The 26,639-nt window shown below is 37.7% G+C and overlaps 1 protein-coding gene across 7 annotated transcripts in view; it reads right to left on the reverse strand.

The window, feature by feature from the left end:
- Positions 1–26,639, reverse strand: part of CTNND2 (catenin delta 2) — a 681,093-nt gene that overhangs the window by 410,578 nt on the left and 243,876 nt on the right. For all 7 annotated transcript variants that reach the window (XM_056332605.1, XM_056332606.1, XM_056332603.1 and 4 more), the window contains one exon: positions 12,288–12,400. In XM_056332605.1, coding sequence (XP_056188580.1) covers positions 12,288–12,400 — 113 coding nt within the window. The remainder of the gene's footprint in view (positions 1–12,287; positions 12,401–26,639) is intronic.

The raw sequence follows: 26,639 nt of genomic DNA on the forward strand, positions 1-26,639 counted from the left end.
TCTCCATTTTTCAGACTCTCTGATTTTGATGTGTAGCTATTAAATATAAATCTTCACTTTATAGACTGAATCGGGGTTCTTCCATGTGTCTCACCCATGTTCCAAACAAAGATTCCTCCTCCCCAACTTTTCTTCCCATACATGCATGTAACTAGGACGCTAAATGCATGTGGAGGTCTGCTTCTTGGCCTCTTGCCATTGGACTCAGAAGGACCCCTCCTTACTCCGACAACACAGAGGGAATGATGGAATAACACCGAAACGTCTTCCCTCCCAGCTCCAGTATTCTGCCCCATCATACACCGAATTAGGTTTACAGCAACAAGCACTATAGGAAAACAGGGATTTATCTCTGTAACTGTGCAAAGGTACGTTTAGTTCCTCTGTTAATAGCAAGGCCTTCTGGTGCAAATCCGTAACAACAACAACGATGACGATGATAGCCGAAATTTTCTTCTAAACCCCAGTATCTGCATCTTGAGAAGGAAATATTCAACCTGGAAGGTTCATCTTCATGAAATAAGGAACAACTGAAAACTCGGTTTAATACAAACCAGCAGGCAACATTAATGACAGACGCAACTACAGTCTCTGTAGTTTTGATTACTCACAACTGACCCCTTGAAGCACCTTGGGTATCTTACTTCTCTTTCAGCATTTGATTCAATTGCCCATGGCTATTAAATACTGCTACCATGTTACAGAGTTTGTTCTCAGCTGTAAAGTAGCTGTTTGTAAGATACCACAAAAAAGGTATCTAGTATTTTTGACCCACAAGCAGTAGGCACTAAAAATGAACTTTCCTGGGCAAGTTTTATCAAACTTTCCTGCAAACACTCTACATTCAAGAACTTTATAATAACAAGGCGCTTTCCCTCAGCATTATCATCAATCTTCTCTTCCTTCAAACCTATCCAAAACAATTTCAACATCCGATAAGTAAGGATGGGGACAAAAAGAATGGTGTCAAATTATTAAAGCAGAGCCGAGCAAGGTATCGTAAAAAGGAGAGCTAGAAGGGCTGTAGAGAAATAGTCTTGTCACTTGTGTCCCATTCTTGATAGATATTCTACATGTCCTTAAGCTTCAAATGACAGTTTTTACAGCCTCCTTAGGCAATCCATTACAGTGCTTATCCATCCTTAATGGTAAACCATATTGCTCTAATTTTTCAACAAATGCCTTGTCAAAAAGTAGTCTGAAAACAGAACCTCACTCTGTAAGACATCACCAGGTTTTGCATTAACAACAATGTATTTCCTAAGAGCAGTATTTCAAATTAGTGCAATACTCAAGTGTCAGGCTTACAATAACACATTTAAATTGCGAATGTAAAAACTGGAAAGATTTTTCAGATATCTTAGCATCATCCTGGAAGTGCACTAAGGTAGACAGTACACTACTAAGTACAGTCTTCATTGGCTGACATATGTAAGTTGGTATGCAAAGTATCTGATGTTTTTTCTCTTGTCACCATTCTGCTTTTTTGTGGGCTGGTTGGTTTGTGTTTGGGGTTTTTTTCTTCCTGTTATTAGTGAAACAAGAAACAATGAAAGGCTTGAGCTAACTAAGAGAGAATCTAAGTGATACAAGCTGAAAGTCTTATCTGAGACTGCCAGATAAGACCCTTTCTTAGGGCACTAGAGAGAAAAATATCTATATCTGTATCATCATAGCTTCTCTGCGGTAGCTTTTGATGAGATTAAAATAAAATCTGATACCTTAATTTAATAAATATGCCAGTGTTATGAGTTTGGCAATGCTGAACATTACTGTGTTACTGCTCTCATGGAGGTGACATCTCAGGAGGGTACTTGGCAAACAAGGAAAGAGGGAGAGCATCTGTGGTGGGGGTGTTTTAAAAGTCTTGTTGGAGTTGGTGCCTTCAGAGACAGATCTATCTGGGAACTATATGATCCATAATACTATTGTAAAAGATATGGATGTGCTGTGAAAATAAGAAAATTACACCAGACCTGTTTGCTTGGACATTTGCTGGAAATTTGCCTTTCAGCAACAGAAGCTTATCTGCTGCAAAACTGTGAAACCAGTTAGTTCAGTCCAGAAGATCAGCAGGACTAACTTGTTTTCTTGACATGCCTTGTTGTGGAGAACCAGCACAAAGACCCCACAAATGCTATATTACTCAAAATACAAAAGAGTTGTACAACCTTTTACTTTATCTCATTTTCCTGCTTTTGTACCAACTTCTCTCAATATATTTTTAACCGTTTCCCTAAATACTGACTGGACATTCATACAGTGAGTACAGACAGGCTCAAGCTTAATCTTGTATCAGGCTGCTCAGAATGATCAGATCACAAGTCTGATATTTTAATCCAATAAACTGTCAATCTGCAGAATATTAGTAACATAACTAATCACATTTTTAGTATTAATTGTACCAAATGTTCCAACCACAGTTTATTTCATTGAATGAACATTTTCTTCAAATTTTCCTTTTTTTGATAGCGGTCCTAATTTATTGACCAAGTCTAATACGATACAGAGTTCATCACCCTTCAGGTCTCTGCATCTCATAGCCAAAATATTAAGAGGTGGCGAGTACAAGGTGAAACAGAAGTATTGAAAACACCAGCCACAGTATTTCCCCAATCACTTTTTCTTACTTATAAAACATATTCCCTGACTCGAACAATCTTACATGTGACAGTGCACATGAAGCCAAAGACATCAACTGTCAAGGTCAAACTGGCATAGAGAAGTAGGTTTGGTATGCTATAATACTTGTCACAACAAGCAGAATATGTCCACTCCACTTCTTGACAACTTACTGCATTTCACACAATTTATTTCCAAGCAAAGACTACGGAGTGCCTAAATGCTGTGTTTAGGCATGTAAACCAGTAGTCTGATTTTCAGAAGTACTGAGCTTCAGCTAGTATCTAGCAGACATGCATTAGCACAGTGTCCAATCACTCATCAGCTAGCAACCCAACATCTAAAAAATCACCAACAATTTTGTGGTAGGTAAGCAGATTGTTGGAGAAGATTAATAATATGGGGGAGAATCCCTAAATGACTTAGCTAAGCTGTAGACTGAAAACTGACACGGGAAATAAAAACCCACCTCAATAAAGTGACCAAGCATTCAAACCACATTGTTCATTCTTAGTTGTGGTCTGAAAAAAGCTCCTTCAGTTTCTTTCCTTCTAAGATTATCCAAATGAACTCCTCAAGGATTCTGAATGTAAAGAAAAATACCATCTCTTCAACTTTTCCCAAGAAAATATATCTCTCTTTGTTTTGGTTTTTTAAGGTTTGGGAGTTTTTAATATATGCCTTTTATTGATAGCAAAAAAAAAAACTTTTTAATTTATGCCTTTTAGAGATAGCAAAAAAACCCTCAAATAATGCAAAGACTTCAAAGAAAACATTATAGAATAACAAACAGTTGCACATTTCCCCACCATTTTGATGTAATTAAATGTTTCCTTCCAGATCATTTCATTCTTATACTGGCTTAGTAGCATTATATCCAAAGATGCATAATTATCCAAAGAAATTCTTCCTAGTAAAGAAAGTTTGGAGTTTTTTCCTCTCTACTACCTTGAAATCTGTAACACGTTTTTATCAGCATATTCTGTTTTACCACATGCCAAATAATGCATTATAAGCTTTATACAAGATCTGGAAATATATCAGATAGTACCGTGCTTAGCATGGACAAAACATTCCTCATCAACGTAGCTAGATTTGAGTTAGTCTAAAACATTATTGTATGCATGGCTCACCTTTCATTTTAGTTTTCCTACTCAAGACCCGACATCAATTTTGTACCTGCTCGTTTTTTTTTTTAATGCAACTGCCATCAAATAAGACACAGTACAGACATGAATCAAGTGACACAAATTAATACCAACAGACCCAATGCAACATTTTCCCCCTGCTCACCCTGGGTTGAGGCATTCTAAGGGATAATGATGTTCAGTATTGGTTCCACCAACATTAGCACTGTCCTTCAAAGTAACAGTGCATCTTTGAAGTACACCTCCTACTTTTATCCACTCACCAAGCTTTAGTTTGCATCATGAAGTGGTCTTGTGGCACGCCAACTGAACTGTTTTCTCAAACTAACCTGGAAGAGGGTCTCTAGGAGCCTAGCTTTACTTTAACAACTAATGGCAGGCCAATCCATGGGACCAAACTAAAATCTGTTATAAATCCCCTCAAAATGCTTACAATATGGATGCTGTGTTCACAGAACCATGTTTCCTTCTGCTGAGCCCCAAGAACTGTGCTGTTCACCTACTAATGCAGACACAGCTATAAGCTGAGGAGGTTTGAATAAAAAAAAATATAAAAAATAAAAATAAAAAAAGAACAGTCAAATGAGAAATCAGGGAAAGGACACTTCTACCTACTTCTAAATTATTCTTCACATTTACCAACACAGTGTTTCATGGATTCTATATAATACTTCTGAGAAAGAGGGAAATTACATATGCTGTACTTACATCTTTCTGCTATCAGCAGACATGAAGCTCTAAGGTAAAATTTTATGACTGAAGACAGCATGTTTATTATGGATTGGGAGGAGGGCTGGACACGACACTTGTTAAGCTCCTGTTCACTAAGAAAAGACTTTCTATTATGTTCTTGACTACAAAAGAGAAAGTACAATACTGAGATTTATTTTTTTTTGGTCACATATTCACAACTAAAGAAGGAAATTCCCTGTGAATAGATTCTGCCCTTAAAATGTACTGCTGTTCAACATTTCTTTATTGTTAGAGGACCCCAAACTAGACAGGATTGTAGGATGGATGTACATAGATCTTTTCCAAGGACAACTGAAAGGCTTCTACACAACTCTTATTTTCCCCACACACAATTTTCTTAAGAGTAGAAAATAGAAATTTAACACTTATTCAGAAAAAGAAAAAAAAACACACACCACCTCCTCCTTCAGACAACTAAAGGTTTATATTCCACTTTTCTTTAGCCCATGTGTCTTCACAGCTGGGTCTGGCTTTGTCACTTGGTTTTACCCAAATGAAGAATGACTTGAGATGATGCAAATCTATACAGTCACACTCGGCCCTTAGAAATTTCATGCCATTTTACTCCAGTTTACTCAGATTCGGCTGACTGCTTCCTCACGTTCACTGCAGACTGTGCATGAACTCATAATCTTGCTGGTCTGCATACAAACTGGGGATTTCCTGCTTTTGATTGTAATTCCTTTGCCTGCTGTACCCTGAATTCTCTGACATCTACCCTACCTTACCAAGTTACATCACTCTTTGGGAGTGGAGCAATCTCTGCATCTTTTTAAAGGGTTCCACTGACCTGGTCACTTATAGCAACATAAAGTCATGTGAAATAGTGTGTGTGTGGGGGGGGGGGGAGGGGGGAACAGCAACAACAACAAAAAAACCCCAACCAAACCCAAAAACAAACCACAAAATGCTGTCTTACCACAGCTAAATATTCAGACTTTCAGAATTTGAGAGAGGTTTTCAGGAACTCACATTCTCAAAAACCTGCCTGCTTTTATTGCCATTTTGTATTTTATTTCAGATAAACTTCTTAATTAATTCTGTTGACAAAAGTTCATCCAAGCATGACTTGTTAAGCTTTAGACAATCCACAATGAAGATGAGCAACAGTGTGACAAAACTTTAAGCTTATTCAGCTTCTGAATTACTGATCAAACACACATTCTAGAATGAGATGAATCTCTGAGATACAGCATTTGCTGTCAAAAGTTTAGTCAAAATCTTCTCTGTTCACTGGTGAAATGCCCATCTTCTTAAAGATCACCACTTTAAAAATCTTACTACATTTCTTGAATATAGCCACTATTAATATCATGCTATTGACTTATGTTTAAAAACACAATTAAAAAAAAATTACAGTCTGCATTTTCATACATAATGATAAAATATTGATCCTTTTTATTTCTTCTCTGAAATAATTGAGCATTTTTTATTTTTAAAAGTTAAATTTAAAATTTACATTTAATTAAATGGGGTTGGGGTGTATGTGTGTATTTTTGTTTTAAATTTAGAAGCTTCCCAGTAGCCCGTGGCAACATCATCATAAGCAAAGCAATGTGAAAAAGTTAAACACGTTAAACTGGAAACATGTTGAGTTGATGGAGAACCTCAATGCAGGACAAACAGATTGCCAGTAGTGACAGTGTATAAATTTTACTTGAAAGCTATGTTATTTTCTAAATGTCACTGTTGCTAAAACTCTTTGCATACAAATGACTGTTCTGCTCTCATAATAGAAATGTATCCTTTTCTTTTGGCTTGTATTTTGCTCTAGGAGTCCACAATAACTAGATATTTTTTCAATGTTGTTTTTCTTAGTACCTACCTTCACAAGCAAAACCAAATCAAATGTTCATTAGATTAGGTAAGATTTTTTTTCTGAAATACTTAAGAATTTGATTTAAAAAATACAGGTAGAATTCTAATACAACTATTTTGCTAGGATTTCTGTGGAAATAATAATTAAAAGCACAGAAAAAACGGTGGGAAGGGGAAGTCATGTTTTTAGTATCTCCAAGGACGGAAACTCTACCACCTCTCAGTGCAATCTGTTTCAGTGTTTAATCAAACTCAAGGTGAAAAAATGTTTTCCTTACATCTGGTCAGAATTTCCCATGTCACAACCTGTATCTGTCTTATTCTACCCACAACTCACCTCCGAGAACAGTCTCAGAGCTCTGTCTGCTCTACGTCCTCCCACTACCTGGTTATAGACAGAAGAAAGACCCTTCCTTGATCCTTCTCTTTTATAACTAAAACCCCTTGGTCCCTCAGTCTCTTCTCATAATACCACGTGCTCTCCAACCTTCCTGGCAGCCCTGCACTGAACTTGCTCCAGCACGCTAATGTTTTTCTTGTACTGGAGAGCCTCAAACTAGATACAGTACTGAAGATGTAGCCTCGTGAGTTCCAAACAGAAGGAGGAATCACTTGCCTGGATCTGCTGGCTGCACTTTTGCTACTGCAGCCCAGGATGCAGCCGCCCACTTTTGCTGCAGAACACACTGCTGACTCATTTTCAGCTTGTTGTTGAAAAGGTCCTACAGGTCTTCATCTTTAAAGCTGTTCTCTACCTAGAAAGCCCCGTCTGTGCTGTCACATGTGATTATTCCATTGTAGATGCAGGAATTTGCATTTGCTTTTGTTTATGAATTCCAACTTCATAAGGCTCCACTCAGCCCATTTCTCCAGCCTGTGCAGGTCTGGGCTTCTGGTAGTCTCACCTTTACTAGGCTACTGGATTTGTCAACCCCTAATATTAAATATCTATAAAGACTATTATATATACTTCTACAATAAGTAGCCTAAATTAGATCTAAGACCCACAGCTGTACAGGGAAACTTTATAACTGCAAATTTATTTACTTCACCAACTGAGTGGAAATTGTCTACCTATGTCACAGTGTATTTCATCTGTTTCTTCAGTGTTCTTGAAATGAAGGATCTTACAGGTTTATCAGTTAGACTTGCTGGACATTTTTTCAGGGAATTTGAAAAAATTGTATCCTCCCAAGTAAAACACCAGTTTCCCCAGTAATAAAGTGTGAATAACATGCATCTCCAGGAGAGAGAACTACTTTGAAAAAAATATACAAAGCAGGTAAGCTTTCCATGCCATTCAGTAAATTAGATTCTATTTTTGCTACCTGTAAAATACAGAGATTTTGGCATGTTACTTAGGACACTCATGCAGAAATATCACTCTTTTCAGGAGACTTTCAATAGCAAATGGCAAATCACTTCTACTAATTTCAGTGGGGGGCTGAAATTCAGTTGAGAAAAATGTTATTGCCTGACCAATTTACAAACTATATGTTCAAAAGAAAAAGAGCAGGCTATGCTTGAGCTACATTGCTGAGTTCAAGCAGTAAGGCTCCATCAAAAAAATACATAAACAGACATCAATTGTTCACATAAAACTGTAATGAAGAATGTGAAACAGAAACTTATTTTGAAATTTTATGGGTTTACTAATAAGTACATACTTATTAGTAATAAAGAATCTTTAACGAAGTCCAAAGGACATTTGCTTGTGTAAAGACACAGATTCCATATATGTTACATGTATATGCATGCAACCTAATTTTTTGCTTGCTCAGTCTTTCCATTCTGTGGCACTATTTAGTTTTAATTCTTTCAAAAGAAAAAACGAAAACATGTAGCTGAGTCTTCAAAGTGCCTCAGAGATTTTGTTTTCATCTCTGGAATAAAAAAAACACTCTCACTTTCATCAGCCTGTTTTGGGGAACTACATGATATCATCACGGGAAATTCAGAAATTGGAAATACATTAAGATGTGTTTTAACTTATCAGAAGCTGAAGACCTCAAAAATATGCAGGCATCTAGTGACCCTTCATAGAAAAGGGAGTGACAGACTGATGGATCTGGCTCAGTAGGCATAAGCACTTCAGCCAGAGCCATGGAGTAGTATAGAACATGACGGCTCCTTATGCAATGTGTGATGAAATTCTAAAAGTCAGCAGGCTGAGTAATGAACTGCTCAGAGTCTGCCAACAGGGAAACACCGTGGCATGGAAGCCTTCCCTCAGCTTTGCCCTACTTTATCAGAAGCCATTGATTCCCTCTTTGATTCACAGCCAAGAACCTGCTCCTGAAGAGAAGGCACTCAAGTCCCTGTGGTACAATTCCTAGTGAATGTAGTTCCCTAAACGTCTAAAACATGACTAAGGATCAAGGATATCACAAAGCAAATTTACTTCAGATATTTTGATGGGGCCCAGCCGTGACATAGGTAAGCACAGAAACGATGAACACTACTAAAGCTGCGGTGTTTCCTCGCACGCCCAAAACCAATTCTTAAAGGTCATCAAATGGTCCTGCAGAAGAACTGAGCATTTGTGTCCCTTCAGTTGAGCAAGATGTGTCACAACCAGAGCTTTGGACAGAGCAGTCAGTTCTGGTTAACCCAATCTCTTTTGAACAAACTAGTGTATCTACAGACAAGCTAGAGTACAGAGATACCACTTTGTATCACAGAAACTACAAATGCCCGATTCCTTCCTGGCTACTTAGACCTCTATCTCACCAGGCTTGATCAATATGAGCTATGGAGCTATACCAGTAATTCCCATTATGGATCCAGGCTCATAATTCTGTGCAGTTGCATCATGCTATGCAAATTCACCTCACATTATTTTCTGGATACTGATTTCTGTGACAACAAAAGGTTATACAGCAAGCCCTTAAGGACTGAAAATTGAGCCACGTGGAGCCTCATGGTACAGCTGGATAGACAACTCCTTATGGCCCAAGCATCAAATATGTAAGATGAGCACAGAAAGGAGAATTGACGCCAGAAGTAACAGCCCTTTAGCACGTTCCTAAAAATCCAGTTTCAAGGGCACAATCTTAAGACATATAGGAAGACTCCATGAAACTACTATCCCAAGGAGGTAAAGCTGAGATCAATTTTCCTGGTATCTCCACAGTTAAGAGCACTATAAGTACTTGTTAGGTATATCTGCAGTTGTTAGACCAAGGTATGACAGAAAACATCACTGTAAGCTGTTTTAGCCTAAAACTGCAAATACAGACAGCTGCTCCATGTACTAGCTTTAGACACCTGGGCACTAACAGGCATAAGTAACATATTAACAGGAAAAAAACCACTTAGATATTTTGAGTGAATTATTTTAAAGCAAAAAAACCCCACAACAAAACCTAAATGTCCCAATATTAAAATATGCTGATTACAATCAGTCCAGTTTGATTATTCCTTGATAAGGAAAAGCATCTGAATAATAAACTTAGGTGTCATCAGAGGATGGTGACATCACTGAAGGATGTATATTCACTTGTACTGGAGACTTACAGTAGGATTTCACTTTGAATAATGGCAGTATTTTAAATAAATTCAATTGATTTAAAGATTGTTTTAAAAAGCTCTTTACCAATAAAAGCTTATTAATAACAGCTCTAAGTTCTGATTTTAGTTTGCACTCTGCCAGAAAAGCATGCTTAAAACAATTAATTTATCATTCAGTAGCTGAATAAAGATTGCAAAATCTTCCGATTAGCCCATATCAGTAAGAAGCTCACTTTTAAAGCATTTATTATTGGCCACAAAATTACTTCCTTTGTTTTAAAGCAGGTATGTCTAAAAAGTTTAGCTTCACAGGGGGTCATATCTATGAAAAAAAGCAGTTTTAAGGAAGCCTCTTCTGCCCCCACAGACTCCAAAAGACTTTAAGAAGTTAGATACTTTTCTTAACATGTATTATTCCACTACATGATTCTTTATCATCCAAGTGTTTGTCTCACTATACTATGTCAAAGGAATGGTCTCAAATCTGGATGAGCACTGGAAAGTCAGCACACCAGCCAGACTGGTATTTGACTTCACTTAATATTGATGTTAGTTCTACCCCTTTCCATAATTTTTAAATATTTTTAACACTAACAGAAAAATAAAGCTCATTTAATAGGTATGGGAGAAACAATGCCCAAACACAAACAATATTAGATTATGATTAATTTTCTTTTTAAATCCCTTGCCAAGTCTAAGAACTGCTATCTAATTGTAAGCTTTCGATGTTATCTTCTGGACGACAGTATTTCATGTATTTTCAAAAATGTTTTTAATTGAAATGCTGGAAATCTTTAAATCTCACATGTAAAATATTTCTGGGACAAATTACATGTCAAACATTTGCATGAAATCTCCTCAGTGATTGTAGGTACTAGTTTATTCCATAGAGAGATTAGTACTCAAAATATTAAAATTCTCAAATAACTAAGGTCTCTTAAGAAAATGCTGAGGGACCTTGATACCATTGATGATTTAGAAGTATAACTTTACCAATAGGAAAGAAGTTCGCCAGGAAAACACATCCTTCCAAATAAGAAATTTCCCAACCTCTGTATCACTGGCTGGAATAATCCTAAAATAACTGTATTATTCAAACATAGCTGAGAATTATTCAAACACAGTTCAAATAGCATTTTTGAAATGCAGTCATACCATACCTAAAATTCAAAGTGCTGGGGGAGTGCACTTGTGCAAGTACAGTACTGTACTGCCAGATATTACCTACTCTGTGCTTAAATAATTCTAAATAATACAGTTTCTCTAACGTTAATATAAGTCTAGTTGGTTGGGAAGATTATACAGAATACATTAAGATTTTACCTTATGTGTTTATTTATTCAAAATGTTCATATTTAAGTAAACTTCATGTCCAGCTTCTGATGAACTACTCAAGACTCTTCTGACTTCTGCCATATTAATTGAACTGTTACATTCAGTACCTTTGTTGCATCTTTGGCATTCTATTGAATAAATATTTCCTACTTATCATGGAAAACAATAATTTAATTGAAATGTAGTCAGAATTGCTGAAACTATGGAATAGTTTCTTCCAGTAGTAATAGATTTGGGTTTTTACTTCATTTTTTTTAATTTAGTTTTTCTACTAGTATCACACAAAACTTGGTAATAGGTTTGGTATATCACACTTAACCTTATGCATTCAAAAGGTATCACACATTTCCACTGATAAAAACAAAAGATATGTCTATGCAACATATTTTTGTCTACATCTTTGAGACTCAAGTACTATCATCTTTCATTTTTTAGGTTCATCAAAGAAAACAAAGAATCTAATATCAAGAAGCTCAGAACTACAAAATCTTTACTTTCACCAAACTGACCAAGAGATCAGCTTCCTTTTGTTACAATGTCTGAAATAATCTCGCCACCATCCAATCAGGGTACCAGTATAGTTTTTAAATTGAAGAAAGCCAATGTTAAAAAAAAAAAAAAAAGTGTGACTCATATCTTGATAATTACATTTTGGTATCACATCATGAGCTTTAAGTAATTATCTCTAAAGTTTTTAATACCTTGAATGATGAAATTATGATAAAACAGGTTCACAAAACTTATCAATACATCTCTGCAAATATGACCTAAAAGAGCTCTGGCAAAAATTACAGCTGTATTGGTAGTAGAAAAAGGAGTTTTGCTGTTAATCTATTCAGAGAACATTGAATCATTGAATTCCAAATGTGACTACTATTTTGCTGGAAAAACCAGATACCAAACTCATAAAATTAAGCCTCTTCTTGAAAACTGTGTTTATAAAAAGCAGATCAAAATGCAAAGTTTCAAACTCTACTAACACCTCATGCTCCCTGGTGTAGAATTCTTTTACGAAGAGATGATCAACCTTGTTCTCAGTGCTAATTCATAACAGTGACAAAATTCATTACATTACAAAGAAATTAGCAATTAGTGTATTACCTAATGCTGCTCATGCTTCCAGTTTCTGATCCAAGCTTACATCTCTCCAGCTGGCTAGCTACAATCTGACGTTCAGCCTCAAGTTCTCGAGTCAGTCTCTCAAACTGCAGTTCCTGAAAAAAATAAATTAAACCATTTGTTTTGACTTCTCTTGAGATTAAGAAGGAATTTCGGTACATAAAATTGTGATTTTTGCAAGAACTGTTAAAATGGTATCTTACAGGAAAGTTTTTCTTTATATCTTTTTAAACACATTCACAGTTCAAATACTTGTGGTAATGCCTACTTGTTCCTTCATTCACTCTAATGATATATGTGATAGAATGAGCCACTTTATCAGGAATGGGATTTCCAAATACACTAAACAATTTAGGCCTACATCAAAACCATTCATAGTTTGTGTAGGCCTCCTCACAGCATACAATACAAATGTGTTCTTAGCAAGCTGATGAGAACAATTTGTGTCACTCAAAATAAGACACAAAGTTCAACAGATGATCATGTGGTGACAAAAGCTTTTGTACTCAAAAGGACAACCATCATAGTACACAGCAGTAAAATATACTAAATTGAAGGTGTGTTGTTATGGACTGAACACACAAATTTCTATATTTAATGATGCACATATGGACAACAGCTGTATTAAAAATCCTACCACTAACTGAATGTATTTTCTTTTATTCTGCCAAGGAAGCCAAACCAGTCCCACCAGCTAAGATTTATCCACAGATCTTATAAACATACTTCTAAATAGTTTTTGGTTTTATACTCAAAAAGATATTTTTTTTTAATTAAAAGAAGGAAAAAAAAAAAGAGAAGCAAAACCAATACAAGTATTCTCACTATTCCTTAAAGATCTACATTTCCGACATATGGTAGCAATAGTTTTATGAAATACAAAATGAAACACAGGGAATTATGTATGTTGTAAATTTGCCAGTTGTTGCTGCCCTTTCATTTTGGTCATAGTTACATTAAGTCATTTTCACAGGTAAATAGGAATAGCTCTCTTGCCCCTTCTCCTTGGGTTTGTTGAAGGCTGAAGTAGAAATATCTTGAAAATTCAGTTGTTAAATTACTTCTGTGTCCACATAAATGCAAATATTACCTCTTTCCTCCTCTTTTACTTTCAAAAAAGGTCTCCCCATAAGGCAGAGAGGTATGGGAAAGGGTACCTTGAATAACTCCACAGCAATGTCTTGCCTAGCAGAAAAGCAGCACTGGAAATTACTTGGGTCATGACTTAAATCCACCAAGTGCTACTGAAGAACTTTGTTTTTAAGAGAAAGGAAGAAATGGTAGGGGTAGAGAGAAGGATTCAAGCCTTCATCCTATCTGATACCCAAGACCTCTGACCAAGAAGCTAAGGGTAAATAGAGGCATTAAACTTTTCACACCTCTGAAAGGAGACGAACCATAACTGAAATGGAAGGAGGAAAGGGCTGGTGATTGTTCTGCCTAATTCAGCTGGATCACCCCTCTTTGTTTCTCTTGTTATTGGCTGGAGTAACTTCTGTCCTGCACTACAAGTTACCTTGCATTACAGGTTACCTACAGCACAAAATAGCCAGTGTGTTCTTAAAAGGCTGCTGACTATTTGACAAAGTCCTTAATTCTGTTCATCATACCAAGCAAGACTATCTAGAGTACGAGAATACCATAAAGAGTCAGACTGCTGTAAAGAACAAAACATCACTGCTCATTGAATGATAATAGGGCATTAGTAATCATAGTTAATAATATTCTCTGCACATTTTTGTAGTACTCAGAAATGTCTTTTTTATTGTTGTTTGTAGATAGGACTATTAAACATCACCTAATAATTATCATCTATTTCAGATATGCCTACTTCACAGACAGGATTTGTCTCTTGCCTTGTAGAATCAATTGTCTGCGAAGTTGAACAGACTGTTGATCAACTTTCCAAGAGCTATTATACAAATCTTGTCCATGCTTGCAGAAAATAATACCAATATTACTAAAGTTTTGAACACCATGAAATCGAAGTGCCGCAGTATTTGCTATGCTACTGTGCTTACATCAAAACATGTAAGCACTGAGAAAATTGGATAGCATAGAATACAAAACAAAATCAAGCAGATCATTAAGTTTACTTTCAAAATAAAAGCATAAGCTTTAACAACTGTTCTGTTCCACTACATTACTTGATTATATCATGACAATGATATCAACGCACATTTTGATGTTTGGTACATTTTCATCCAGCCAGCTTCACTTCTCACCATCCCAGGTGAGGCAGGCCAGATGTGCCCTTTGCCACAGCCTAGCAGAGGGCACTTCTTTTACCTGCCTAGTTGAGAAGATGGAGCTATCCTCACGACGTTACTATGAGAATGTAAGAATCAAGGACTCGGGAGCTAATGCTCCTGACTGCCCAGGCTGTCATTTGCCTTTTCACAGACAGACAAGTGTAGCTCATTGTGTCCTTTTACTCTAGGTGTGCAAATAACCCCTCTCCAGCTCCCTTTTGCCTATGCTATCCCAAGTCAACTAAATATAGAAATGCCCTTAAACCTAAGTAAATACTATTCTGCCTCTTTGTCTGGATTGTGTATCTTCTCATATATTTTCTATGCTTCATATTCCTTCAGTTAATCACTCTGGTTGACTACTTTCCAGACACTTCTCCCTTTTCCCAACTAACAACCCTATGTCATGATTACTTTGCCTATAGAACATTTTTTGCTCATGATTCTAGTCTCCAGAAGACACTTTACTCTTGAGACTGTCACTTATCATTCTTTCCTACTTATTCCTTTCTGTTCTCTTCTGCATTGCATCTTTCATTTCCTAGCATACTTTGTGACTCATCTTCCACTAATGTCTTTCAGTCCTACTATACAAATTGCTACCCTAGCAAATGCCCTAAAATGATCAGTTTAAGCTGCCTCTCTCTCTCTTTCCCTAATTAGTCCCTTATTGAGGGAACTCTGCTCTTCTTAAGATGTACAAATTAATGTTTTCTGGTTTCACTGTGAATACTTAAGTCCTGCCCTGCAGAGACAACTGGAAAAGGACAGTTGTGTGTATGTTCCTCCTCAAGCAAGAAGCAGAGATGTGCTGGATCACTTAAGAGAAAAATAATCTTGGGCTTCTAACGCATGAAAATGGCTAGAATAGGTCAACAGTTAACTACATTATGAGTTTGATTTAATTGCTATTTCTTACTCAGTTGTCTTCTGCAGGTGCCATCAGAAGTTAGGGAAGGAAGGGAGGAGATGAAAGGTAGGGAGGTGGGATATGTGAAGGGGCAAAGCCAAACAATTATTACCTCAGAATTATCCTCTACATTAAATTTAAGAAACAACAGTGTTAGGTATTCCCTCATGTGTTAACAAAGGTGCAGGCCCACAGGGCTGCCTTTAGAATGAAAGAAGAATTCATCTAAGAGTCAGGACAGTCTGCTACCCTCCTGTATCAAGAATCCCTGGTAGAAAACAAACTAATAAGCTTTTTTCTCTTTGTTCAGGAAGCAGTGAGAATTACTAATATTTGAATAAATCCATATGTTTAGATTTCAAGCAGCTGCCACAGAGCAAGACAGAAACTAGAAATAGTATTTCCTTACATTTTATAAAAATAACCACTGAACCCGATTCTGTCATTTGTCTTATTTGTTCTGTTTACCAGTTCATTTTCACCAGTTCATGCCATGTTGTTATCTTCACAACCGTCTATTATTTATCTGAATCAAGCTAATCAGAATATCAAAACTAAAATCAAATTCCTATCCACTGATTATGCAAATGTATTGTTGAGACAATTTCAGAATGAAGAACTGCAACATCAAAATTAATTTAAGTAATGACACATCAAGTGCAGCTTCATGAACTGTCCTACAAAGGGCAATGATGCTAGACCCAAGTGCACATCCAAAGGCACTGGGAAGTGAAAAGCCCAGTCTGGCAATCCTTAGCACTTAACACCATAAAGGGTATGGGATTGGGAAGCCAACAGGAAGATTAGAGAGACAAGAGCAATCCAGAGAAATCATTCAGGAGAACCGCTGGCAAAGGGAGCAACTTCATGATAAAGACAATTTATCAAATTGTTTTGAAAATTTATCTTTAAAAGTGGTATTTGTCCACTAACATGAGGTCTTTTAGTAAAAAATATTCATTATTCCATGGATGGAAATTGGACGTTTTGGGTTTTTTCTCAGTATGGGTTTTATCTACCCTCTGCAGCCACCAAAACTTCAAGCATTAAATAAGACCTGAGTCAAGTCATATGTTTCACAGTGGTCCAGAAACTGAATACGCCTGATAGAGATCTTCACAGCCTTCAGACAGGTTAAGAACTCCTGATTTCAGAGCACACCAAGAGGGTATTTGGTTATTTTCATGTTTTGTATCTGCTAGGTGGTTTGTATTGACCCATTTGAATGTTGGGAGAGGTAAAACAGCTCAAAAGAAATTTGGCTGATACTCAGAGCTGACCTCACTTTACTCTGTTCTTTACAATCTTAAAGTAATCCCTCAGTCCTTTCCCAGAGAGACATGTGTTGATGCTAAGCAAAAGACACAGCAAAAGCAGTAGACAGCAAAAAGCAGCTGATACAAAAAAAAAAGTAAAAAAAAATAAATCTAAATTTAGGCTGAATAGCCTTGTGGATTTATTAAATTCCCAAGAATCTTAAGGTCATAACATTAAAGAGGAAAAACATATAGCTTTTGACTATAAATATACTATACAAAACAAACTGGTGCACTGATGATCATTTGAATCGTCAAGTACAGACAAATAACAGCACTGAGGTAAGGCTGGGAATCCCTGGTGAGATGAATAGAGAAAGCCTGATTACAGCTACACAAATAAATAAATAATCTCCTGGATTGAAATCTTTCATAGGAGTATCTCAGAAACCACAGAACTTCCTGAAATACACAGGCTGTAGAATGTACAATATTGGCTCTATCTTGTTGTAACCTATTATATGAGAAAAACCGCACCTCAATTAATGTCACAAGTAGTATGTGTATATTGCTAAGCAGATCCTATGGTATCATGCGAAATTCCATATACTGCACATCTATAAACTCCAAGTAAATGTCATTATTTAGGGTGGTATTCACAACAAATTATTGTTAATCTGTTGTACCAGACACGCATGAGCAGTTAAAATTGGGGCACACACTTCCTGAAGAAAACAGCAAAATCTATGGTAGTTTAATTTGGCAGAAATCTAGGGACAGGTTTGGACACAAACCAGACCTGATAGACCATCCTGTAAGTAGAAGGAAAACAGAATGTCGGTTTCAAACAGGATGAAAACATCATAGCAATGCTCCTATCCATCTGACACTGAATATTGTTCAGAAGCTTCAAAACTGGGCTTTAGAATGTAACATTTGCTTCTTCCAGCTTCTCTACTTTCTTTGTTGGACTGTGTTTTCAGTTGTTCTTATCCTTTTTCACTGGATTGTTTCACTCTTCCCTTTCACTGAATAACATGGGGGTGAGAGAAAGAGCTCACAACAAGGTAATAATCAGATAAGCACAGAGGTTGCAACTTCAGAAAGTCAGCAGTGGGTATGTTGTTGCAAAATCTTAATGAAGGCAAAAAAAACCCCTTAAGTCTGAAAAAACCCAGACTTAATAGCCACAATTTTGCCTACATGCAACAGCAAGTTTGCAGGTAACATCAGCCTGAAGGAATCAATTCATACATTGGAGGGCAGGACTACCGTTCAGAGGAACCTTGACAAGTTGAAGGAACACGCCAAAGATAGTGTCATGAAGTTCAAGAAAGAAAAATGATAAATCCTGCATGGAGGATGGAGTCCCACATAACAACACAGCACCTCCACAGAAAGGACCCGCGGTCTGGTGAATGATGATTACCTGTGACTCCGCAGTGCATTCCTGTGGTGATGATGCCCAACCACTTATTTCACTGCACTAGCAAGAGAGCTTCTAGCAGAACAAGGAAGTAATTATTCCCTTTTATTTGGTACTCCTGAAGCTGCATTTTGAGTACAGTGCCTGGTTTTGGACCGCCAGGACAAGAGACATGACAAGATTTTGAAGCAAGGCCACCAGAGGCCCACAAAGATGGTGAGGAGATTGATGCACACACATTATACAAGAAGAAGCTGAAGGTATTTGATTTGTTTAGTGTGGAGATGAGAAGGACTAGGGAGGATTTAATTGCAGCCTTTTTAATGGGGAATTATAGTGAAGACATCACCAGGCTCTTGGCAGAGGTATAGAGCAAAGAGACAAAGGCAAGAAGTCACAAGTTGCAATGAGGTAAATTCTGACTGGATATAAGGAAAAAAACCACAAACAAACAACAGCAACAAAAAAAAACACCCAAGTCCCAAAAGCAAACACAGCAAGGGTGGTTAAACACTGAAACAGGCTGCCCAGGTAGGTTGTAGAATCTCCATTCTTCAAGATTTTGAAAGTCAACTTACATCTGATCTAACAACAGAGCTAGACCTGCTTGGAGTAGACCTCCAGAGGTTTCTTAATCTAGTTTTTCCATGGCCCTAGAACTGATGAGCTCTGGAAATTTTTCCAAGTCTTATGGTAATCTGCATTATGGATTAGAGATCAGAGGCTATCAAACTCTCTTGACGATCATCAAGGTTACATGAAGACACATCTGACTTGATGTAAGCGCTAATATTTTATCAGCTGGAACCTGTGTTTCTCTAGCTTACTCCCTCACCTGATCTGAGGGTTTTAGCAAACCCATGCTTCTTTACTTGAGATTAGCATGGCATCTGGGCTATTATGCATATGGGTTATTTACAAGGTAAAGAACTAGTCTGGTTGATTACAATGTTTAAAAATAAATTATTCTGTCTTTTTCGTGTAAGATTACTTGAAAGAAGTCCCTTTCATGCCTTTAACAATTTTAATAGAAATCAGACCCTATTTTTTTTTTCTATTTTTAGGACCCTGATACAAATGAGGTCACAATTGCATTCAGTTGCATGTTTCAGCTCTCCAGGCACAATGCCCTGTTCCTCTGTGAGTTACAGACAAGCCTTGCTCTCTGAAGGCACACTGCCCAATTGCCTGGACTTCTGTTCCTAGGGAAATTGTATTATTTCTTCTCCAGCACAATCACCAAAGTTATTTAAATTATCTCCATTTTTCTGTTACAAATTGCCTGGTCCTTTTTTATCCCATTTTTTCTTCTCGCTGTTTTGTATTCAGCTTTAGTCTTTTAGCTCATTCCTTTCTTTTTTTTCTTCTCACTAGTTTTTGCATCCCTTGCCAACACGCCTAATGGTTTATCACCCACCATGATCACTGTGCTATTCCTCCCATGCAAACTATTTCAGTCCCCTAAGTAATAAAGCGTAAGTAAAAGCCTTGGAGTGTTAAGACAGGATCCGAATTACTAAGAGTCTTCTAAATCTCATACTTCTGTTTCTTCATCTTCTGCAGAAGGAATTTAAGATAAATTGATTTCCTAACTCGCTCGCTTTGACTTGCTTTAAGGATTACTGTTGTTAATTGTAAACCTCAATGTAGGAGCAAAACAAAACCTCAGAGATGGTGGATCTTCTCGAAGGAGAGTGAGAAAAACAGAGCGGGAGTTTAGTAACAGACCCTGACTCTTCAGTGTTACACTGGACCAAGCTTCTAATTCTCATTTTGTCCATGCAGAAAGATTTCTTTCAGTTGTCCCAGCGCAAAGATTTACTACATCTAAGTGGAAAGGAAAAGGGTAATTCCATTTACATTAGCAGTTTTTGGAGGCTGACTTTGCATGTTTGGCAAATCTAATATAACAGACAGAACTGTGCCTTTTACCTTGATTTTCCAATATATATCTGTAGGGTAGTTTTGTTCTGAGAACAGCAATACAGTCCTTTTGCAGCTGGAAAATGCTTTATTACTATGTAAAAAATATTTGCATGGTTTAAAGACGTGAAAAGCCAAGAAAGTGAGACAAAATGGTTTCAAAAAGTGAAACTTCTAAAAATATTGTAGACATCAAAGCACTAAGAAAACATTTTTCTCATTCTGACAACACACTCGGTTTCCAGTCTCCCTTTCTCCTCTGATCTGATCTGTGGTCTGATGGGCATTATGCCAAGATGCTACCAATAGCTACAGAAGTGTCAGAATACACAGCAACATATGTGCATACCAGTAACACACAACACTTTTTGTGCAGTCTATCTACATGCTTAGATATCTAAAGTCTTCTCCAGCATTTTATTCACAGGGTTCTCCAGTTCCCTATTTATACATCTTTAAACTAGTTCTCCCTTACAGAGTTTTCAAGATGCACATCATCCTAGGCATTGCGTAAAGATGGAGAGCCAGCATTATAAATCATTGCCTTAACACTAATTCAGAATGGTCTAATGGATTAGACATCTCCTTCCTTCTTCTTCTGCTTCCATTGGAGAAATTAACTCTGGTGAACAATTTTCTCTTTTGATTTTCCTTGCCTCGTAAGACAGACTGACTTCTCAATCCATACGTAGAATGTCAGTGCAGCACATCCAAGGATAGACTCCATAATTTACAATTATCCTTGAATCTCTGAATTAATTGGGATATTAGATCTGAATATTTCCATGAGCATCTATATAAAGAGCTAGTCATTAGCATGATAGTAAAGGATTCAAAAGTTATCTAACAAAACAAATTGGGCTTATTTTTCTTAGGGTAACCTACTGCATGCAAATCAATACCTATAGGATTTTGGGTCTTCTTGTCTTACAGCTAACAACACAGAAGCTTGATCTTTTGCATACTTGCAAGACTCAGTTTGCTATACTAACTGAATGTGGATGCCCTTTCAAATAAATAGAGGATTACAACAATACTGTAAGGAACAAACATAGAGATGTTTCTGAACAAAAAAAGGGTAGCAGACACTACATGATTAGTCAAATAATTCACTTATTTGCAGTAATATTGTTACAGAAAAAAACAAAGAACAAAAAACAAAAGCCAAGTTTTCAAACGGCTAAAAAAATTTGAACTCAGGAACTGCAAACCCTCGAGATTAGCACATTTTCTCTCACAGATGATTCTGTGGAAGTAGCAGTTAACTTTAATAGCCCAAACTGTGCTTTTGAATCTTTACTCTTTTATTACACCTTTTATTACAAAGAAGACAACTAGTAAAATAATTAGGCAATTCATTCCTTTTCTGGCTAGCCTGCAGAAATACCAGATTAATGAAATTCCCAACAGATTCTTATTGTTCCTTATGAAAGAGAAAAGCAATTAGTAATGAAAATGTTATTTTTAAGAAGTATCATTATGATCTTACTATCCTAATTTCTAGCTCATCTTTTGAACAAAGTAAAAAGGTTTTCATAATGAAATTACAGTCTAAAAATTACCTGTTTGAAAACAAATAGGTGAGGAACATGCAGTTCAGGATAACATTTTTAGTACAGTCAAAGATAGGGAAACAGCTTAGAACTAATTCAAATTAACAATCTCATTGAATAAAAAGAACTTGCATGGGTTGACACAGTATGGAGTCGGCAGTACTGGCTGTCCATCAGGACCAAGACATATTTTGAAAGAAGGGTACAAAATGCTATAGTTTTGGGAGTCTTCAATTACCCCTGTAGTTTGTACAGTCAAAAAACATGACCAGGAAAGCATGGCACAGACTGAATTTTGGACACTATCATAGGCAGCTGCTTCAGATGCCCACAAGAAAAGATGCAATTCTTGACTTGGTCTCAGGTAATGCACAAAAGCTGGTTTGACATCTTGCAGCTGAGAAGCCACTCTGATTATTCTGTGCTCAGATCCAACATCCTTATAGAAGTCAGAAAACCTGCCAGTTATAAACTACATAAAAAGAGAAAATATGTAATAAAAAATCAAAAAGTTTGTTTCAAGCTAAGTGTCAACTCCTCCTAGGCAGTATGGAAACTACTTGATGCCCCATATTGGAAGCACAGAGCCAATGCAGTGTATCAAGCAAAGCCTAAGACATATCAAAAAGAAGTTAGCACAGTTGAGCAGGAGGGCAAAGGAAGTCACTGGAAACAAAAATGTTTTTTCTGAAAGCTGAAATCATCTTCAAATGAAGAAATTCAAAGACCATAAATGCTGACAGGTTAAATATAAAAACACAAGACAGCACAATATGGTTCTATAGGGACGAACAGTCGAAGTTTCCAAAGCAAACAAAAAAAATCTTTCTTCAAATGCATCAGGAGCAAGAAGCTGCCTGGAGAGTCTACAGAGCCCCTGGGTGATCAGGATACAAAAAGGTTCATTGAAGAGAAACTAAATGAATCCTTTAGAACAGTTTTTTACTATTTCATGGGAAAATCCCATGCTAAGAACTCACTGAGCTAGTCTTATCACAGAATCTGCCTGAAATTGAAGTGACTGTAGAACAGGTCATGAAACAAACTGACAGAATAAACAGTAACAAATTGGAAGATCATACAGTATTCACTCAAGAGTTCTGCAGGGACTAAAAAATACATAGCTTAAAACAGATGTAATACCCGAGAACCGAAAGAAATTGAATGCAATGTCAGTTCCCAAGGAGATCTGTAAGACTACAGAGCAGGAAGCCAGACAGTCGTATCAGGCAAATTAGTTGAGCCTACAACATGAATGCAATTAGTGTACACCAACATAAACATAAACTACTTATCCAGAAGGTTTCTGTATGGATAAGTACTTTCTTAAATAGGAGGTCAAGACTAGAAATAAGTGGTAAATTCTTACAGCTGAAGGTGTCCACCAGTGACTTGTCTTGTGTTCCACAGAGTTCAATACATAAACAAACTACTCGAAACAAGGAGTGAACAACAGCGTGCCCACATCTGGCAACAACACAAAATCATGCAGAACAGTAACGCTGAAGGGCAACAACAGAGAATTTCAGAAGGATGTTTTCACAGCCTGAAAAAGCATACAAAGTGGGAGACGAAATTCCATGCAGATAAACAGAATGTGACCCTCATGGAGCCAAATCGATCCTAACTTCACATGCCCTTCAACAGCCTGCCAGTGCTTCCACTGAGTTGCATACTTTTTCCCAGAAACATAAGGGTGACTGGTCTGTAGTTTCATGGATCTACCTTTCTGTCCTTTTTGTAGATGTCTGTATATTGCTCTCTTCCAGATATATGGGATTGCCCCTTACTTCCATGACCCTTCAAAGATGTTAAGTATTAGTTTTTTAATGATACCAGACAACTCTCAGCACCTTCAGCCACATCCTATCAGGTCACACAGGAGTTGTACTTGTCCAATTTGTACAGATGGTCCCTCACTTGATCCTCTTCTATCAGTAGTTTGCCATTTGTTTCATCATCGCTGCTTGACATACAAGTTTTGGGGCCCAACGTTACCTGGAAGACAGGCTGAGCGCCTCAGTCTTTCCTGTCCCATTTTTTTGAAGATGCTGGCCCTATTCAGCAATGGGCTAACATCTTTCTTGTACTTGCGCTTCCTGCTAACATACCTGCAGAAACTTTTATGTTATTCCTGCTATCTCTTGCTAGTTAGAGCTCCAGCTGAACTTTCGCCTAATTGCATCTCTGCACACTGAAGCAGTATTTCTATATTCCTCTTTGGGAGTTTACACCCGTCTGCAATGCTCTAGTGCACCTCATCTCATTTGAGCTCTCTTAGTAGCTCAGTGTTTTTCCAAATTGTTTGTTTTTATGTCTTTCCAATGACACCGTAACTGCGACTGCACAAAAAACTTCACTATTTCTGTTTTCTTCCCCAGAGCGCAAGGGCTGGTGCACAGGCATTTGAGATGATGAGCCACTGCTCCTTGTCTCTCAGGGGAGGGTGGTAGCTGGTAGCCTCACCTACAGCTCTGCTCCACACATGCTTTCACCTTGCCCCCTCCAGCCTTAATTGTCTTCACCCTGAAAAAAACTCATTTAAAGTCCAATTTGCCAGTCTATTGGTAAAGGCTTCCTTGTACTTCTTTAAAAAGTGGATCCCTTAACTCTGAAGATCACAGTCCCCTGATCATGTAGAAGGACTGTCAGTGACACCAGCTACACAGCCAGGTGTTGACCTAGACAACGTGCCTGTTTCTGTCTACACCCTTCCCTGGCAATACTAAGGAGAAAACAACCTTAGCTCCTTTTTCCTTAACTTTAACCCCAAAGACTCTGCAGTCCTGGTTAATTTTTTCCCAATCACACTTTGCAGTATCATTGGTGTCCACATGGAAGAGTAGCAAGTCCTTGGAACCGATGAGTCTTGGCTGTGTAGCTATGAAGGATTTCAGCTGTATTTTGACTCCAGGCAAGCAGCAAACTTTACATGACTGTGTCAGGTCAGCAGATGCATACCCTCAGTTTGCCACCAAAGAAGTCTCTGCTGTTAACCCTCAGTACTTTTTTTTCCCCTGACAGTTGAGACCTCTTGATCTGTTGGCCTGGTTGTTTCTTCCCAGGTAATGTGTTGATTCTTCCAGTCTGTTCCCAGGAGCCCATAACTGTTCTTCAGCTGAATGTTTCCAGATGAGGGAAGAGCTGCTGTCTTACTGCCACAGTCACAAGCTTCCAGGGTGCCTTGTTCTGTGCACTGCTATTCCTTCCCTGTTTAAGCTTGCCTCTGGGCTTCCCTTGTCCGTACACCAGGGCCTTGGCCCTCGCCCCTGCAGCACTGCCGCTTGACATCCTATTAGTTTCCTGCTCACTCCACCTGCTGCAGCACAACCTGCGGAGCTCTGCCTGCAGGTCCTATGCCTGCCAGCTTTGGCAGTCCCCATCCTGCCCACCCCAGCCAGGAGTACCAGGCCCTCCCCACTGTCCCTCAACCAAATGGCCACATCCCCCCACAGGGGCTCTGGCTGGTCAATGTTTCTGCATCCCAGGAACAGCCTTATGTGCTGCCACAGGAGTGTCGTGTCACTACCATTTGATCACCAGCTTTCTTACCAAGACACGAACACCAACAGTCTTATGCCACTGAATAAATTCGCGGTGCGCTAGCATCTTGAAAATCGTGTGAAGTCCAGCTCTTCCCATGTCTGAAATGATGTAGCAGAAGTGGAGAGAGAGAAAAAAGGGCTATGAAGATAATTACAGGTATGAAATGGATTCTGTAGAAGGAACAATGAAATCAGGAATCTTCAGTTTGGAAAGGAGAGAGCTTAAGGAGGACACTGCAGAGATCTGCAAAATCCCGCATGGCATATTCGCTGGCTTTTCCAATACAAGAAGTCAGAACATATCAAATGAAGCAAATAAGAGCCAGACTTGAAAACAGATGAAAAAAGATGGCTCTTTATGTAACAGGCATGCTTCTGATGGTTACTAAGCACTTAACTTCAATGGGTTACGGAAATCTGAAAACAGGTGGCTTTTGAGTATTAGGAGACAGTATCATTTACGCTTGCCCTGATCTTACTCTTCCTTCAGCATATACTTATAGTCACTGGTGAAGGCAAGTTGTCCAACTTCCAAGTTCTCTTTAATGAAACATACATTTATGGCCACAAACCAGAAAAACAGAAACCAGAAAACACAATTAATCAGTTTGTTGGTGGGGTTTTTTTGTTTGTGTGTGTGGGTTTTTTGTGGGGTTTTTTTGGTGGGTTTTTTTTTTTTTATTATTATTATTTAAAACCAGATTTTCATCCATAAAACATCCAGTTTGGGAATCTGGGCTATTCTTCCAATAAAACACAAAACAGTCTTGCTATTGAATCCTCAAACAAACAAACAAAAGGACTCCTTGATTTCCACTACTCATTCTAAGTAAAACAGTGAATGGAACAAAAGAATTAAACGTACTGGACTAGATACGTGGTTATGGCTCTGGGAGATCAAACACATAATCAACACTTGTTGCACTCCAAAATTACAAAGCCTCACTAAAATAATCATGTTGCTTCCGCAATTACAGGACCGATTTCAGTTCAAAGACTAGTCGTCACTAAAATGCTGTTCAGGAAACTGTCAATAAATTAAAATGGACAGAAGCATCTCTACAGGGATGTTCCTTACAGGAGAGATAGTGGAGTTACTGCTGTGATACAATTACACAATAAAAGCACCATAGGATTCATTGTTACTGTCATTGAATCAGGGGAATGACAAAAAGAGAAAGGGAGGGAGGGAGTGAAAATAATAAATTAATCAACTTGTTCTGTAACTGTAATCAGGATCTCTCATTGACATTACTGTGGAAGTCATCTGAAATTCAAGCCTTTACTACAGCAAAACACTGCGGCCAAAATTGTATCTATCCCCATGTAATAAATACAGGAACCTTCTATTACTGTTAATAACTCCAACGATTTTGTCCAAGATGTGCATTTGTATGTGCCTGGTCACTAAAGTCCCCAACCCCCAGTGCAGAACAAGCAGGTAGGAGTTGCAACTCCCTTTTCAGAAC

This window comes from Falco biarmicus, chromosome 3, assembly GCF_023638135.1.
Source record: "Falco biarmicus isolate bFalBia1 chromosome 3, bFalBia1.pri, whole genome shotgun sequence".
Classification (NCBI taxonomy): Eukaryota; Metazoa; Chordata; class Aves; order Falconiformes; family Falconidae; genus Falco; species Falco biarmicus.